This window comes from Podarcis melisellensis, assembly GCF_964234715.1.
Source record: "Podarcis melisellensis genome assembly, chromosome: 3".
Classification (NCBI taxonomy): Eukaryota; Metazoa; Chordata; class Lepidosauria; order Squamata; family Lacertidae; genus Podarcis; species Podarcis melisellensis.
Window position 1 is genome coordinate 85,116,054 of NC_138530.1, and position 18,343 is coordinate 85,134,396.

The 18,343-nt window shown below is 41.2% G+C and overlaps 1 protein-coding gene across 7 annotated transcripts in view; it reads right to left on the reverse strand.

Moving 5' to 3' along the window:
* COL19A1 (collagen type XIX alpha 1 chain) overlaps window positions 1-18,343 on the reverse strand; it is a gene marked incomplete at its 3' end in the record, with an annotated part of 191,241 nt that overhangs the window by 159,949 nt on the left and 12,949 nt on the right. For all 7 annotated transcript variants that reach the window (XM_081906050.1, XM_081906051.1, XM_081906052.1 and 4 more), the window contains exons 3-4: window positions 9,344-9,412; window positions 8,746-8,845 (exon numbers count right to left, since the gene is read on the reverse strand). In XM_081906050.1, the coding sequence (XP_081762176.1) occupies window positions 8,746-8,845; window positions 9,344-9,412 (169 nt within the window). The remainder of the gene's footprint in view (window positions 1-8,745; window positions 8,846-9,343; window positions 9,413-18,343) is intronic.

Below are 18,343 nucleotides of genomic sequence, written 5' to 3' on the forward strand. Positions count from 1 at the left end.
TACGAGTCTACCACTCTGAACCACTACACCACACTGGCTCTGAAAAAATCTGCATACCCACTTAGCTAGTCCAAGGTGTTGCAGGCCAGCGCTGCATCACTCAGTGCTTCCCAATGGGGAACAGCATGCAGGGGATTCCCGGCTGGCAGGGAGCCAAAACAGCTTCTCCACTGGCCAGGGAGTGTGAATTCAGACTGCTTGCTGAATCAATCAATTGTAGGCAATCTTTAAGATGGGCGCTTGTTGCGGAATGGACCTGGCTGGGCCTTCATCATTCACTTGGTTCCACTCCTTGGGCTTCCCTCTTCCTCTGCATGCAATTCTTTGCCATATCTCTCTCCCACCTTCTTTATGTATTTTACTTTCTGCAACCATCAGTGTTTCTGTTATGTACTAGAGTTTGCTATAGACTGGAAGAAATTTAAGACTTATTTACAAAAGTATTATAATTTGGCGGAATGTTAACAAAGATGCCAGAGTAGAAACAACTGTCTACCATTAAATTATATTTTATATATGAGATTAACTAAATTTATTGGATCTAGGTTTACAAACAAAACGATAATTTGCTTGGAAAAGTTTTATTTTTAATGATGTAAGTGGAAGCAGAAGGCGTGAGGGAGTCCATAGCAGAATGAAAAGATGTTATAAAAAACGAATGTTGTTTGTTCTATATGTATTTGTATGAAAAAAACCCTAATAAAAAAATTATATATATATAAAAAAATAGAGTTTGCTATAGACAAAGTTGGTCTCTGTATTCAGAGCCAGGGAGAATTTTTTCTTTCAGACCAATTGGCCCTGAGTGGGGTTTTCGCATACCTCAAAGCAAATGCATAGGCGCCGACTCCATGGGGCCTGAGGGGGCCCGAGCCCCCTCAAAAATTCATTTGGGGGGGCTCTGCCCCCCCAATAATTTAAGAAAATTATTACCGTATTTTCCCCTCTATAACACGCGTGTTATAGAGCGTGTTATAGAGCGAATGTGTGGTCCCTGGAGCCGAAAAATCAGGCAAAAATCAAACCGCGTGTCGGAGAAGGGAAACCTGAAAAGAGGAAGCGGCTGCTTTCCTGCATTCTGCCTCAGGGTCTTACTGCCCACCCTCCTCTGTTTCCTTGCTGTGTTTGCTCAAACGGAACAAAGAGCAGGGAAAGCCCCTCCCCTCCAGGCAAGGAGAGGGGAAAGCAGAGTGCTGCTGAAAACATGCAGGAGGGAGGGAGAGAGAGAGAGAGCGCGTGCGAGCTGGCTGGCTTGGGTGGGTAGGTGAGGGAAAACTTTTGCCTTCCTTTCCTCCCTCCCGTTATACCCCTCCCCTGCATTCTTAGCCAGCTGCTTCTCTGCACACCCCTCTCGTGCTCCTTGTCCATTCTGTGTTTTTCCTTCCCTCCCCACTTAAAATGTGGTTAAAAAGCATGGATCCACATGGATCCTCAGGATCTTTGCATTGGGTTACCCCAAATTCACCAACAGATCACATAGCATGTCCATGGCTACAGCCTGCCCCCCCAAAATCACACACCCACTGTTGCCTGGGGCTGCAGTGGTGCAAAAATGTGGTTAAAAAGCATGGATCCACATGGATCCTCAGGATCTTTGCATTGGGTCACCCCAAATTCACCATCAGATCACATAGCATGTCCACGGCTACAGCCTGCCCCCCAAAAATCACACACCCACTGTTGCCTGGGGCTGCAATGGTGCAAAAATGTGGTTACAAAACATGGATCCACAGGGATCCTCAGGATCTTTGCATTGGGTCACCCCAAATTCACCATCAGATCACATGTCTGTGGCCACAGCATGAAGCACAAAAATGATACATCATTAATATTCACCGCCCACGGCGGCAGCCAATCGGCTGCCGCAAAGGGCGGGCCCTCACAGGTTCACTTAAGGTCGGGGCAGCCCGGGGCTCGCCCCTTTCGTTCCCCCAGCAGCAGCGGTTTGGAGGTCTTGGGCCCCCCCAATATTTTTTATAAGTCGGTATGCCCCCCCCCCAATATTTTTTATAAGTCGGCGCCCCTGAGCAAATGTCACAACGTTTGGCAGTTTAGGCATTGGGTAAGCCTTAGTCATGGCTGGAGGGGAGGTGGTAAACCTCTGCCTGCCCCTCTAAGGGAAAAGGGCATCCCATTAAAGGAATCCCGGAGAAGGTGTTTCTGTCCAGATGCCCAGTTGGGGGCTAGGGCCGTAGCACTCCTCAAGAAAGTGATCCCTGCAGGAACGTACCTATTTGATGTAAGTCATAGGACCTCCTCTCAGGGTCATCCCCAAGAAAAAAGATATATCCTGCAGGCAGGCTGGTTGTTGCAGGTTATACCCAATGCCTTTGCTAAACCTCTTACACCTGTAATCAATAAATCATGGCCTTATTTGAGGCAAAATAAGTATGTGTCTTGACTGGTTCTTCTCTGGGTCAGGGCAGCGGGGTGCCCACACCTGGGCATGCAAAAATAAATAAATTACAAAGCAGCATATGAGCAACAATATATGATAAAAAATAACACTAAAATCCCGCAAAGGAGGAAGCACAATAATTCTAAGAACTAAAATGTACTAAACCTCATATAGTGAAAAAGCTCAGCGCAATCTTCACCTGGTGCCAGAGAGATCCTAACACAAGTGCCAGGCAAGCCCATCTGGGGAAAGCATTTTATAACTGTGGTGCTACCACCGAGAAGGCACTTTCTCTAGTCATTAGACTGAATAAACTGGAGAAGAGCCTCTAATTAAGACCTTAAGGACTGGGCACATACATGAAGGATATGTATAAGATAATTTTCATTTACATGCATGGGCACTCAAGTCAAGATGTGCTCTACTCACAATTTGGACATTTAACTTGGAGACTTTTGAGAGTAGGCTGACGTTCACACTTACGTACTAAAAAAAAGGGAACCTTTTGAAAAGACCCCCCTTCTTAGTAACTCCCACAAAGGCAAATAGGGGCAAGAATTACAACAAACAGATGTAAGAAAATATAGCCCTTCCACAGTAAATCAGGGGCTGTAGGAGTCCATGGAACTGTCATGTATTCATTTGTAAGGTAATTCCATTGCCTTGACACTGTGAGATTAAGTCTGCAAGACTCCTGTAGTTCAAACAAAAAGTGTCAGATCATGTGCTGAGTGCTCTAAATTCTTAACAGACGCAATAAGACTTCAGTGTGCTAAGCCTATAAAAAATTCAGAAAGCAGCAGAGAGTCTATGATTGGCAGGTATAAAAGCAGAAATCTCTCACCCAGTTATACAGACTTCAAAATGTCCCTGTTTGAATCTTTCATTAATTCCAATTACTTATTTACTCAAATCGTTAACGGAATAAAATTAATCAGGATTCAAAAGACGGGCAATTGTGATTATCAACTCAGATGAATGAGAGCAGACAAAGATGACACAAACGCATCTGCACACTGTCAACACCCTTGATTCAAGATACAGCTCTCCTATTCTAGTCTTCATTCTCTCTCCAGATAAGAGGAGAGACTTTCATTCGTGCTGAATGGCATTTGACTCCCTCCAAATTGTAAAATGATTTTATAACGTGGCGAACATTCAGCAGAGGATAAGAACTGTTAAAATGCCAACCCTATTACGTTTATGTCCTGTGCCATTTTAGAGCCCAGACATCCTGAGTGGATAAAGTAGAGCACAAAACCATTTTTGTTTATACAAAATTAAAGAAACTTGCTTCTAAAGAGGTGTTCATAAATTTGTCTCCTTCAACCGTGAAAAATACTTTGTGGCAGAATGATAAAACTTGCAAAGAGCTAACCACAGAGAAGTGCCACAGAGACAGGAAGCTTTACTAATTGACCAAGCCTTAATGAAGTTCAGGATGGTTGGAATAGCTAAGTGCTTGACTGCCTTTGCTAGAAAAAGTGACAACTTTCACACCCCTGGTAAGTTGCAGATATTTATTTGAAATCCCATACCCATTTTCTTACAAATCCAAGGCTGCTTCTGAACAGTTAAAAAACAGCAGCAATAACATGGGATTTTGCTACTTCATTTGGCAACGCCTGACATGTCTCATTCTGTACCCTTAAGGTGAGAAAGGCTTCATAAAGCCTATCAGTGAAGCCTAAAATGGATCTATTCCAAAATGGTGAGGGCTTTTAAAGGCCATTTCATACTCAGTCACACCACAGTGGAAGCATGATAGAGCCCTGCAGACTGTACCTATAAAATGTCCTCTCTATGGGGCTTGCTACTCAAATGTGCAGACGTGTGAGATAGCATGGAGGACTTCTGGGAATGCTGCTCTGGGGACTTTGGCCCTGATGACAGCTGTGCATGCTCACATCAACATTTAGGGCCTGAAGGCCAGGATGGAAACGGGCACATGATGAAAAAAAGAGGAAACGCATTGTCCCACCCACACCAAAACAAAGGGTACAAATTTCCTATGTATATTTGCAAATTGCTGTTAAGTCATTACTATTGTTAAAATAGAAATATAACTTGCTGTATCGGGGGGGGGGGTGCTGTTGCCCCTATGCCCTGCTGCTTTTAAGCTTCCCAAGGCATGACCATTACTACTAACAGTGGGTGGAATTCAACACCACCCTCTTCCAGTTGTTCCATCTGCGCAAGTGTTGCAGCTTGCCAATCAGAACGATTTCCCCTCTCCTCCCACCGTGTTCTGTTCTGGGGGTTCTCCCAACCCCGAGCCAATTGTGGGAGGTGGGGGCACACATAGGGGGAGAGGAAAGCCCTGTTGCACAAGAAACAGTCCTTTGCAGGGATTCAGATGATGGGGCTAGTTAGGTGAATCAAGGGTTAAAGGTAAAGAGACCCCTGACCATTAGGTCCAGTCGTGGCCGACTCTGGGGTTGTGGCGCTCATCTCGCTTTATTGGCCAAGGGAGCTGGTGTACAGCTTCCGGGTCACGTGGCCAGCATAACTAAGCCGCTTCTGGCGAACCAGAGCAGCACACGGAAACGCCGTTTACCTTCCATATTTCAAAAACAACATGATTTTTCAATTGACTTGCCTAAGAACCAGGACAAAGTGCCGCCTTTCAGAAATTCCCTCTGGACATCAATCGCAGCCCTAGGTGAATCCCACCCAGTGTACTGGACTAGATGGAGGTTAGTGAGTCCCTCAAGAAACTGAGTACAGTGGTACCTCGGGTTAAGAACTTAATTCGTTCTGAAGGTCCGTTCTTAACCTGAAACTGTTCTTAACATGGGACACCACTTTAGCTAATGGGGGCCTCCCACTGTCGCCGCGCCGCCACCGTCCAATTTCTGTTCTCATCCTGAAGCAAAGTTCTTAACCTGAGGTACTATTTCTGGGTTAGTGGAGTCTGTAACCTGAAGCGTCTCTAACCCGAGGTACCACTGTACAGTCAGAGGTTGAGTCTGAGCCTTAAATACAAAGCCACATGTTTGATTTCACTTTAGCTATTGCAACAAGACACACTGGCCAGCCGATGGAGTAGCAGCAGCAAGTGCAGGAAGCAGGAGGAGGATAAGGAAGGGGAGCAAGGCAACAGGACTGCCGCCGCCACTGTCCTTGCCATAGGAGGCTGTGCCTCTCCAGCCTGGTGGGCCCCTAGCTGCCCATTCAGCTGGCCATGCTGAATAAAAACAAGAAGGAGAAAATGAGCCAGGTCAGGCCTGAAGAGAAGGCGGCATCTGGAAGTGATCCTGGGCAGGCACTTCCCAGAAGTGATGCTGAGGTAGAATGGAAAGCCCCTATTTTCATCTGAAAATGTTGGCATATATGCCCTTCCCCAATGATGTGGGGAGGGAGAGAAGCATTCCACTGATCCTCATGAGGGAGGGATCTTTTTTCAGATATGTGAGGCAAACTAGATTTTCTCCAGAACAGCACTTCAGATAGAGGCCTTCCTGGTGTAAAACAGGTTACATGGCTGTTGTATTTTAGCCTAAGGTCCTACAACAGTGTGATATTTTTTTGTGGGACACAGCAGAATGCAGATAAATGGTCTAAGCAGAATATGATTGATTATAACTTGAATATCTAACTAGAACAATTTTAGGCCTATTAGAATCTTACATGGCAACCTGACATTAAAGCAGTGCTTTTAGGAAAACTTCTGTTTCAGAACTTTTCATCAAATAGGGAAATACAAAAACATACTTATTAAAGCAGTAAATAACAAGAATATGCTGCTGGTTCCATGTACACCATGGAGCTATGTGCTTCTCAAGCAGCTGTTCCTTCATTCCACATGGTAAACAGATTTTGAAACACAAGAGAGGTTCATAATTTTTTTTTCATATGGCATTGAGGGGGGAAAGTAAGAGTCTGTTTGCAAATCATTAGGCCTACATTAGCTGCCTAGATTCTAGCCACAATGGGCACCCAGTTTTTGTTTCAACTCATGTAAGAGCTGCATCCATAAAAAGTTGTCTCCTGCACATAATACATATGCTAAGCAGCATCCTAATGAACTGTACACCACAAACATTCTTGGACACATGAACTCTTCTCATTCACTATTTTATTGAGGGGAAAATCCATAAGAATGCCAGTCCCTCATAAAAGAGGGAATTTTCTGTTGCGGAAAAAGAGCCTTGTTGGAAATGTCCATAGTCTCTCCCTGTTCTGCTAGAGTTACCGACAAAAAAACAGTTACCGACAAAAAAACAACAACCCTGAGACTTTTACATCTATTCAAATAAAGAAGAAGAATGTAGGATCAGAATTGGAATTATTTATTGTTGGTGAGCACTTTGCTATTATAACGAAACAAAAAGAATACGGCCCTCTCAGCAACAACATTAATACAACAATATAGATAATCCAACCAACAAAATGTAACCAATCATTCAGCCTATAGAAAACACACTTAATGCCTAAATTTTTTTTTGTTCTGCTTTGACAATCTAGGAGACACCTCTAGATCTTAAAATTTCAGTGAGGGTGCCATTTCCTGTCTCCTCTTTTCATTGGTCCATTTCCCATTTATTTGTCTCTGATACAGCTCCCGCCCTTTCGTTACTATTTCAGTTGGGTGGTCACAGAGAAATCAAAATCTGAGCAGCAGTTGTAAAATTAGTATTTTATTTTCCAAGAACATAAGATGAGCCTGCTGGATCAGCTCAATGGGCCATTTAGTCCAGAATCCTGTTTTCATAGTGCCTGACCAGTTCACTTGCGAGAAGCATGCAAGTTGGATGTGAGCACAACAGCCCTCTGCCCACCTGTGATTCTCTGGTTTTCAGAGGAATAATATCTCTGACAAATATCTAGTACTATTACAGTGCAAGCCTGTGGATGATTGCTCAGAAGTCCCTAGTAGGCATATTTAAAATTATAGCCTTGAAATGTTTAACAGCGTCCTTCCTCTTAGCATCGCAGGAGAAGGCAAGAAGACACTGAAACACATTGGATGTACCACACTGTATAATGAAAAAATATTTTCCTTTAAACATCAATTTGAGGCTTTGTCCCCTTTTAGGGGGTCAAGTATATGGGCTATCCCCCCTCAAATTAACAACCTTACACTGCTTGGACGTGGCGGGCAACAATACGTAACGAAACAGGTATACTAAAGAAACTACTGTAACTTCCTTCTATATTCTGCTTGGGAAAGCACCATATTTACAACTACGTTGAAAGCTGCAAGCCTCATTGAAAAATAAAATGGCATCCCTCATCAGAAGTGGCACAGCATAGTTTACAACTCACTCATGCTATAGCTGAATGAGTGAAATGTAAGGGGATATCTGCCAAGCTACTTGACACTTACAAGTCAGCTTAATCAGATACTCTTTCGCTTCCTGTGGCGAGGAGATCAATGTTCTGCTACTCACAGCGTATACCCAGAGTCTATTTACATATACTAAGAGAAGAAGACGTGATCATACAAGTCATGTTGCATCTGACTATGTTGCTGTGTCTAAAGCCACAAAATCTGACACAGTGCAGGAAGTGAAGAAGGCAACAAAAGAGATTTACTGAACACACAGGACCTGGGCAATGGAGATAAAGATGTTCTAGTGGCAGATGTCTACATGCCTAGCCTTCTTTTGTTACAATCTAGCCTGATTAAATTGCTGTGGCAGCGATTAAAAAGGATGTGCAAGCACACATTATGGGAACATGCTCACCACCAGAATCCACAAACTCTAAAACAGGGTTCAAAAAGAGAGAAGAAAGCAGGTTTATAAAACTTTAACAGTGCAAGGAAATATTGCTTGGAAAACAAACGGCCTTTTGAACTGTCCATTCTCACAAAGTACAACTGAGCTGAACTGAGGTCAGGCAAAGGATGGGCAGCAGAGAGATCAAAAACAACCTGAAGAGTACTGAGGAAGAGAGAATACTGAAAACTCCCCATTTCAATGGTCATTCACATGGAAGCATTCTACATATCTTTTAGGATATTCTGGATAATTAGCATATAAATCCATTTTATTTCCATCACCATTTAATGTTGATGTCATTGGGAATAAGACACGAAGAAGCTTATACGACTACCTAAAGTTCCCCCCAAAACATCTTTCTTTCTTTCTTTCTCTTTCTTTCTTTCTTTCTTTCTTTCTTTCTTTCTTTCTTTCTTAAGCTTACAGGGCTGAAACAATAAGTAAAATCCACAGAAACACACAGTTCATCATTGCAGGAAAAGAGAAAGTGGAAATTCATGCAGAGGTACACAAATGAAGAGATTGGTGGAAAATAAAGAAATTTAGAAATACAAGCCAAGTAGGATATAGGGAAATGTTTAGGGATTCTACATGGTTATACAATGATAATGTATTACTTACTGAGAGTCTCTGATAAGAGGTGCATTCCCCAACTTAAAACAAGGCTTTCCAACTCCACATGAAGTCTGCCTCAAAGAAAAGCTTTGGGTTAAATCAAAACCTGAAAAATATGATAGAGTGGAATCATTTATTGTTCATTTAATGCAATTTAACAAGGCTGGAGAAAATTATCGATTTGTGCCATAAGCTTGTCTGTTTTGCTAGACTAACAACTGACAGGCTATTTCAAATCCCACGGTTTTGGTCACAGAAATGTCCAGATCTCATTTTCTCTGTAGAAGGAATATTAGCGTGAAATTCCCCTAGCACTTGACTTGGCAACCTCTGAGGAATTCACTCGCTGTTTCCTTTTGCCATCTGAATGAATGAAAATAAAAGTGCTGCTTGTCAGAAATGAATGCTAACTCCGTGCTAATTATAACAAGCATGAATGGAAAAATAAAAGATGAATGTAAATGACTTAGCCGGACTCTCAAAAATAAAATGTTTTCCTTTAATGAAAACATATTTCTAAGAATTAAATGCTCTCTTTGCTGTGTTCTTACATAATTTAGGACATACTCATCTATTTATTTATTTTTGCTTAAGGAAAACTCACCTGAAACATCAAGGTTTTCTTGGTAGCTAAATTGATGTCCTTCTGTTTTCAATACTGGGCATGCAGTAGCTATAAAAAAATATAAAATGTCCTAAAGCTTTATAAAAAATATACAGACTGTAGTATTTTTCACTACAATAAAAGTAATATTAGAATTGTAAAAAATAACACGATGTTTAAATGCAAAACTGCTGTTGTTTATTTATATAGAGTGCCATTAATGAGCCTGACACTAGGAAAGCACTTGGGTCCATTTCGGAAGAAGCAGGCTCACTCAGAGATGAATAATTTGGGTGTCTGTTGTGCAATTATTAATACATGTTCACAGGGTTTAATTATATTAATCTTTGCTACCTCCGAGACTTTAGCAAGTAGTGGAAGAAAGACTGAGACATGCATAGTACTGCACAGGTGGAGCAGAATTTATTTATTTTGTGGGTTGTCCCTTCTTCAGATGCTTCTTCTGTGATAAAAATTGGCTTATGTTTTGTCCTCTTCATGGATTTTAACAGCTTTTGTGCATGTGTTTGCGTATACAGATATATAGTTTTGTTTGTTTTTTATTCAAGGCGTATGAGGCTGCATTATACCTTTACATCACATTACTTGTGATGAACTGAACAAGGATTATTCCAAAATGTGTCAGGCATAAAATAATTTATTAAAATATTTGGATTTCCTTCCCCTCTCCCCCACTCCTACCATACACTTTATGGAGAAACAAGAAAACAACAGATCATCTTGTATACCACTGACACAATTAAATCTGCAAAACAGGGGAAATGAATTTAGTATCAGCATCATGGAAGAAAAATTGATATACATTTTCAATAAGCTAAAAAGAAAAAGAAAAAAGCCTCTACAATAGTATTCCTGTTCGGGGCTTAAACCAATCTGGATCAAGAGCCTTGTGCTAGTCACGGGGTTCACAGGAGGAATGTTTCTGTAGTAAAGTGAAGAAGCATATCTTTAGATTTCCCATTCTCCTTGCTGTGCTAGACAGTGCTACAGGGATCAGTTTGGTGATTGGCTGTCAGCCACAAACTTCAGCACTTTATTGCTAAATAGCAGACTTGAGTGGTTTGGGGTGAGAAAGGGAAACTACAAGTAACTCGCAACTTTTGTGCATTTAACTTGTGCTCATTTACCTTACGCAAATGGCAAAAAATAAAATAAGAGGGGCAATAAGGTAGGGTGGGCATCCAGCAGGGGAAAAAACCTTTGGCAAATCCATCCACTATTGTTCTGATTATATGTGATTTTGGCTTTATGCACTATCCCCAGAACGCAACCCCTAAGTAAGTGGAGAGTTGCCTATATACTCAATCTTTTATTAAATGATGCAATCTAAAGTGTGTTCCTAACACAATAAAATGTTGACTTGTAATGTCATTCAGAAAGACAAAGCACAAACATGGCCATGAAATAGCAAACAATTCAATTACAGTGGAGGATTAAGTACAGGCTTTAGCTATCTCACTGAAATAAAAAGGAGCGAAAAACTGTTGAAATCTGAGTTAACATCAAAGAATATTTAGTATTAATTTTAAATTGTGTTCTCCCCTTAAAAATATAGTAAAGCATTTGATCACATATTTTTGTGCGTTTGTTTGTACTTGTATGGACTTTTTCCAAATTTGGAATATGCAATAAATGTTTAAGTGATAATGAAGTAAGAATAAAAGCAGGTAAGTGGATCACAGGAGAAATAGCCAAACATCATTTACTGTGAAGACAACGGCTGTCATAATGTTGTGTTAATATTCAACATTGCTTTTGGAGAAATTAAATAATATAATAAAGGTTCATAACAAAAACTACCTTGTTAAGTTATTTCACAACAGGGGTTGTTTTAAATATGCTAACACTCCCCTATAACAGCGTTCCAACCTATGATTCGAATTCACAGTTTGAAATAACTTATTTTAAAATAGGCAAAGTGTTCCAACATATAATGCTAATTCATGATTTGAAATCACTTTGTTTAATGATTAGCCTAACAAAACAGGTTACATTAAATTAACTTTTGAGGATTTAATGATCAGTATTCTAGGTAAAGGTAAAGGGACCCCTGACGTTAGGTCCAGTCATGGAGGACTCTGGGGTTGCAGCGTTCATCTCGCTTTACTGTCTGAGGGAGCCGGCCTACAGCTTCCGGGTCATGTGGCCAGCATGACTAAGCCGCTTCTGGCGAACCAGAGCAGCGCACGGAAACACTGTTTACCTTCCCGCCGGAGCGGTACCTATTTATCTACTGGTACTTTGACATGCTTTTGAACTGCTAGGTTGGCAGGAGCAGGGACCGAGCAACGGGAGCTCACCCAGTCGCGGGGATTCAAACTGCCGACCTTCTGATCGGCAAGCCCTAGGCTCTGTGGTTTAACCCACAGCGCCACCCGCGTCCCTATTCTAGAATAGTATTCTACTATTATATAAAAACAAGTCCTCAACATGTCAGTCTTCAAAGACCTTAACCCCTATATACATGAATCACAAAATCCAGGCTGGGGGCACTGATCCTACCCAGGCCTTTTAAGATCTCAGACTGCAATCCTATGCATGATCAATGGCCTTTCTTCCAAGTAAATATGCATAGGAACATGCAGTCAGTTTCCCCTGCCTATTCACTTTCATAGTACTAATTCACACTTCTTATTTTGCAGCCACATGACAGCACATTCCCCCCCACCAACAGTTGAGTCACACACGTGCAATTTTGATGTAAGAGCCAGGACCTCAGTGGCTGTGATTTGCAATTCTACAATGACATTACCACAGCAGCATGATTTTGGCACTCACTCATAACATTGCTCTCACGTGTTGCTATGAGAGAGAGAAATGTTGCTGAAGGTAATATGTTAGTCAATGCTTAAGAGGCATTATATATTAATTCTATAGATACTTCTATGTCTAGTCTGTGCACAGTCTGACACTTACTAGCTGACATTACACTGCCACAACAATTTTCAGCATCAAAATATTGCTTAAAGGAGCGGCCACCTGAGAACGATTTGAGTCAACGGCTGGCCTGCTAATTTAGCGCAGATGGAATCTGTATTGAATTTAAAATGTGAAGCCCCTACGAAAGAGTGCCAAAATAATATTAGCAGGGACTTTCCAAAGTGTCACAAGGTGCAAAGGGATGAGGTATAGCATAGCAGAATGTGATTAATGAATTCCAAAACCAAGAGAGGAAAATTTGCATTGAAAATGGCAAGTATTCCAGATGTTTCCACATTCTGGAGGTAACCAGAAATTAAACATCTAGAAGACATCGCACTTTCCTGTTTTAAATTTGGGCTTCCCCCCCAAAAAAATGCTGGAGGTTTTTATAGGGGGGGGGGAGAAGAAGAAGAGGGAGTCCTATTGGACAACACCGGATGTCACTTTCTGTTGTCAGGAAATTTTGGCTGGTTTTTTTCTTTTATTCTTTAATGTTGGTTTAATTATTATGTTGGGAGTTCAGGGGTGCCCCCACTAAATTCCTGGGTGCAGTAGGAGTTAGAATTTAAGCAACGCTTGGAGTTGTAACCTGGGGCCAGACATGCGATTTAGCAAGTGTTAAAATATAAGACAGGCCAGCATAGCAAGTTCAGGAAATCGCCTGGGAGAAGAGCCATTGAGGAAAGCAAAAGGAAATGATGGCCTATGAAGAAAAGCCAAGGAGAGGGGACTCCTTGGCATATGGCTCTTGGGAGGGGCCCTTCCCTCAGCTTTGGGATAGTTAGCAGAGACGAGAATTTTTTTAGGACTGCAGTTGGGGATGATGTGGGCTAGAGGGAAATGTTCCAATCTGTAGGTGTCAGCAACGGGGGAGGACAGCATGCTTGTTTCTTTTTTGGAATCCGAGGCAGCAGATATGGCAGAAACAGGAACCTCCAGGGATGTCAATGCTGAAAGCGCCTCAATTGTAGGCTCGGGTTATATATTTGTGTAAATAAACCATAGACTCCCTGCAATCTCACACTGCTCTGAGATTGGGGTGGCATGTAACAATATCATATTATAATGCTGTTTTCTATAAGCCACCTAGGAATTTTTACTGATGGGCAACCATATATATTTATTAGGTTTATATTGCAAATACAATTTATATTAGTAAATAAAATGATCATTAATCACGGGCTAATTTAATGCAGCCATTTACAAGGGAATGGGGGAAACACTGAAGCAAACATTGATCAATAGCTCTGCTCATGTGTTTACTTATATGAAGGGGTGTCACAAATTTGAAGAAGCTGTGATGTCATCAAGGTTCCAGGTTCTGGGAAAGACTACATACATAGTCTTTCAGATGCATAAATAATTTTATTTGCATGGCACCATTCAATAGTTAAAACCAGTGCTTTTTAAAGAAAGATGGGTGCTGGTACGCTTATAAAGTACATGCAACGCTTTTAACATTTGGGAAAAATAAATAAAATATTATTCAGCCAAATTAAACAGTTGCCACCTAAATCATAATCAGATCTTCAGTACACAATGAATTAATATCAGAAACAGCAGCAACAACCCCCCAACGAAACCCCCTAAACAATATCCCATCCCAAGAACCTAATGAATGGATGGCAGAACAAGGAACGATGTGTATCACTGGAGCCAGAAGCATGGTTCCAGAGCTCTTTTAATCACATGATGCCACTTCACATGAGTAGCACATGAAGGAAGCTATTGTTGAAGAATTATCCAATGACATTAGCATCCTCTTCTTTTTTATCTATGGGGTAGCCCACATTTAGAAACAAAAGTAAGGCCATGTCAGATTGTATCCTAGCTATTTTGAGATACTTAGCTTGTTTTGCGTGCGGGTGTGTCAAAATTCCACAGAGAAGGTATATAATGAGCAGAAATCACGACATTGTTTAAGTTGAACTGAATCTTTTCAACATGCTCCCATGTTTCCATGGCCATCCTCTGCTCTGTTCATTGTGCAAGAACCTCTCTGCTTCCACTTATTAAGATTCCCTCCATACACTCTGTAAATGTTCTCTAAAGCCTGACACTGAGTTCATATAAATATGCTTTCATCCTTGAGCTCATCGTTTTAAAAAATGAACTCTAAATGAAAGAAAGATGATGCTACTGTCACTTGTTGTGCCCAAGTATCAGCCCATCTACTGTGAAATACTCTTTTGTCTAAGCCTCTCCCCGCATTTTGCTTGTCTCCCATTCTACTCTCTAGAAGGCGTGATAGCCTCACTCCGACTTTTGAGCACGCCAGGTTCTGTTCTGTCTCCACTATTTCTCTCCCTCCTAAAGCCCTTCATCTAACCTCATCAAAGCTATTCTCCCAGTACCATGGAGAGGACTAGATCAGGTGACCAGGGCTACACCATAGCTGCTTAGTGCATCCCACCAGTAACCATGTGAGGGAGGCAGTCATCCACGTGGTTGTGCTTCTAGCCACATGATTATTATTATAGCCCTAATAATTATTATACCTCAATGAATATTAAACAACAACAACAACAACAATGAAATGGAGGAGTTACAATAAGCTTGAGGCTACAGAATATGGCCTTTCAATTCCGTTGCAGAACCTGACCTTTATTTGAAAGTCTCTGATGAACTGGGCTTAGAATGGAACCACAAAGCAACAAGTGTGGACCACACACTGTATGTTCCACAACACTTAAGCAATAGAGCTTTGGTCTATTGCAAGACCCTGGCACGTTAACATTAAATTATACACACTTCACTGAGCAATTTTCAGAGGAAGATTTTTTTTTGGGGGGGGTGGATATTTTTTGTTATTGAATCATCACTGCCTTTTTCAACTTATTTTTTATTCTGCATCCCATACATGACTGCAGCCAACATAACATGGTAGAATGCAAGGAGTTCTTAAAAGCTGGTAAGTGCTCCTTTTTTAGTTGTGTTTTAAATATACATAACTCTGTGCTACAACAGTCAAGAGGCCATGAGGGGGGAAAATACTGGGTCCTAGAAAAGACTGTCATTCATGTATCCCTCCCTCCCTCACTTCATTTGCTCCAGTTCTACACTCACCACACAAATATATAATGCAGGGATCACTAAACTGTGTCTCTTCTCCACAGAGAAAATAGCCAAATGCACAATCTATATCCTGGAATCTGTAAGTGCCCAAAGATAGAGAGGATATGCCCCATTTGCAGCTGGAGGGCTCATTTAAGACCAGGAGAGGAGGGGGAGAACAGCTATCTTAAGACCTCTGTTGGAAAGAGCAATATGGCTGCATTGTCTCTGCTACTAACACAAGAACAGTCACACTGTGTGCCTCTACCTGCCGCCACAGACCGTTGCGTTGCACCATTGTGCCAACCAGTGTGGGCGGGAGAAAGCACATATTAAATGCTGGCATTCAATTAAGTTTAGCCTTCCAAGCAAAATATTTAGAACTACCATATCATAGGCTGCACTTTACATCTATGCAAGGCTGTCCTGAATCGTCTGCTGCTAGGCCATAAATAGAGTGTGAGCTGTAAGAACTGAAAGTCCTGGGAACATTAACTTTTACATGACACACAATGTGAGGAGTTCAACTTGTGTACAGTCAGTGTCTGAGTACACTACTGAGTAATTCTAAATGTAAATGCCCAAACGTACATGAATAGTCCCAGTGAAGTAACTAGAGGAATTATTCATTGTGCTGCTTTAGGAATAAAAATGAATTCGAATTATTAGAAGGAAATTACCTCAGTACTGTTGTGGGAGTTGTGAGATTTCACATGCAACTGAATACCATATAATAATTACACAATATTTTTAAATAAAAGAGAGAAGAATTTTCACTCTAAGTGTTACACTTGTCAGGTTTTAGGGGAAACAAAGCATGTGAGGACGACGTTCATTTTACCATTGGGGAGACTAGATTGAAAGGACAGGTTCTTGTACATTTCAGAGTTTTGCAGAAGAGAGAATGTTGTCCTGTCCAGCTTGTCATGCAGGGATGATAAACAGCATTTGCCGGCATTCCTTCTTTCACAGAACTAAAGGAACTTTGCCCTATTTGCAACTGATCTCTTTTCTCTTTCTCTTTCTCTTTCCTATACATTTTCTCTGTTAATCTATATTTCTGCTTTTCCTCTTTTAAAAAATCACTCTAAACAACAATGGCAACAAGAGAACTGTAGGACTGCTACTGGGTTCCAACAAACCAATTAAAAACTGCAAGACTGGAGAACATTTTTGCAAACATAAGTGGTGTTTGAATCAAAATTCACATGTCTAAAATTCTGACCGGAAGCTAAAATATTGCTAATATGCTCTTTGTCAGAAATCTAGGATTCCATAGAGAAGTTACTGAGACCTTCTGAATCTCTATAGTTAGAACTGGAACACAATCATGGCCTCCCCTAAAGAATTCTGAGAACTGAGAACTTCTAAGAGTACTGAGAGTTATTAGGAAACCCTTCATTACCATTCCCAGCATGCTTAACAAACTACAGCTCCAAGGAAGTGGTATAAGGGTGCTTCAAAGGTATGGTGTGGATGTGACCCTGAATTAGTCCCTTCCATTCACAGCAACGAACCAGCTAAGCATAGTCATCATGACTAACAGCACATGCCCATGGAAGTTTGCTCCAAAGTAAGCCCCACTGTGTTCAATGGTATTTACTTCCAGGTAAGGATGCAAAGGACATCAGCACATACCACTGAAATCAACAGATTTAAGTAAGTTGCATCTACTATCTTCCATTGATTTCAATGGGACGTGCAACCCGATCTTATTTATGCTTACTCGGTAATACATCTCACTTAGTTCAATGGGATGTATTTGGACATAAATGTGCACAGGATTGCATCCTCAGTCCGTCAAGACTAAGGGCATGCCCACACTTCCATTTGCCCTATGATTTCTAGGCAAAGGTCTGAGAAGTCTTTCATTTGTCCTGCCACTTTCCCCAGGAAAATCCAGTGTTTTATCACTGAATCAGAACGCACATCAATCGGGTTTTCTGTGGATTGATGCTGCAGGCCAAAAGAAAAACCCCTTGGAAGTGTAGATAGGGCCCATCTGTAGGAAGATTAGGATCGTAGTAGAATGATGCCCATAATAGGAATTTGGAGCACACAGCAATAATCACTAAGGATTTTTTTTAAAAAAACTGACTTGTGTACAATTAAAATGTATAAATTAGCACTTAAAATTCTTTATGGCCCTGCCAACAGAGAAATCCTATGAATCCAGTGAAGACATAAATGTTTCTAAACAACCTTAATCCCTGAAAAGTCAACGAATAAAACAATTACAAGAAATAACTCATTTTTAGTCTAACACATGGCTGTTGACAGCTCCGTGAGCTTCAGTATTGTAACACAACCCTCTCTTTTAGATTTGTTAGATTTTATTTTTAGAAGTAATCACTTCCCTCCAGTAAATGGCTCTTATACCAGCAGTTCTGCACCAGCGAAAACTGAAGGGGAACATTGCTATGAACCAAAAAGCTATCGGCATATGCCCAGGCAGGCTGCTGCAAGCGTAACCAGCATAATCTGCCGCTCTGCAACATCTCTTCTTCCCCCCCAACCCCATCCCCAGCCTTGCCATTTCCTTAATTAATACAATATTAGCTAATTAAATGAAGTCATTCCCCAGGCTCATTCAGGATACTAAGCAGAAAGCAAACCTTACTTCTTCCTTCATAACAGCCCACACATGTAATCTCTCTCTTTCCTTTAGCGTGAGTAATTGCCTTCATATTTCAGTATATGCCACTTTAAAAATCAAGGTTAATTGGGAGCTTTCTGTGAAGCTCCAAGTGTTCTGAGAATCATTTCAATGCAATTAGACCATTGTGTGCGATGTGTAAGAGTCTCAATCCAAAACAGCCATGGACCCAAGGAGAAACAAACTCAGCAATATAGGATCATCTAAGATTCTAAGGAATGAGGAGGCATCAGGGATGGGACAGAGACATAAGGGGATCCTATGGAAACAGACTCAAAAGGAAATCCAAAGGTGTATAGAGTTCACTTTTCACTGAATAGTGGTGCAAAAAGAGAACTTCAGTAGAA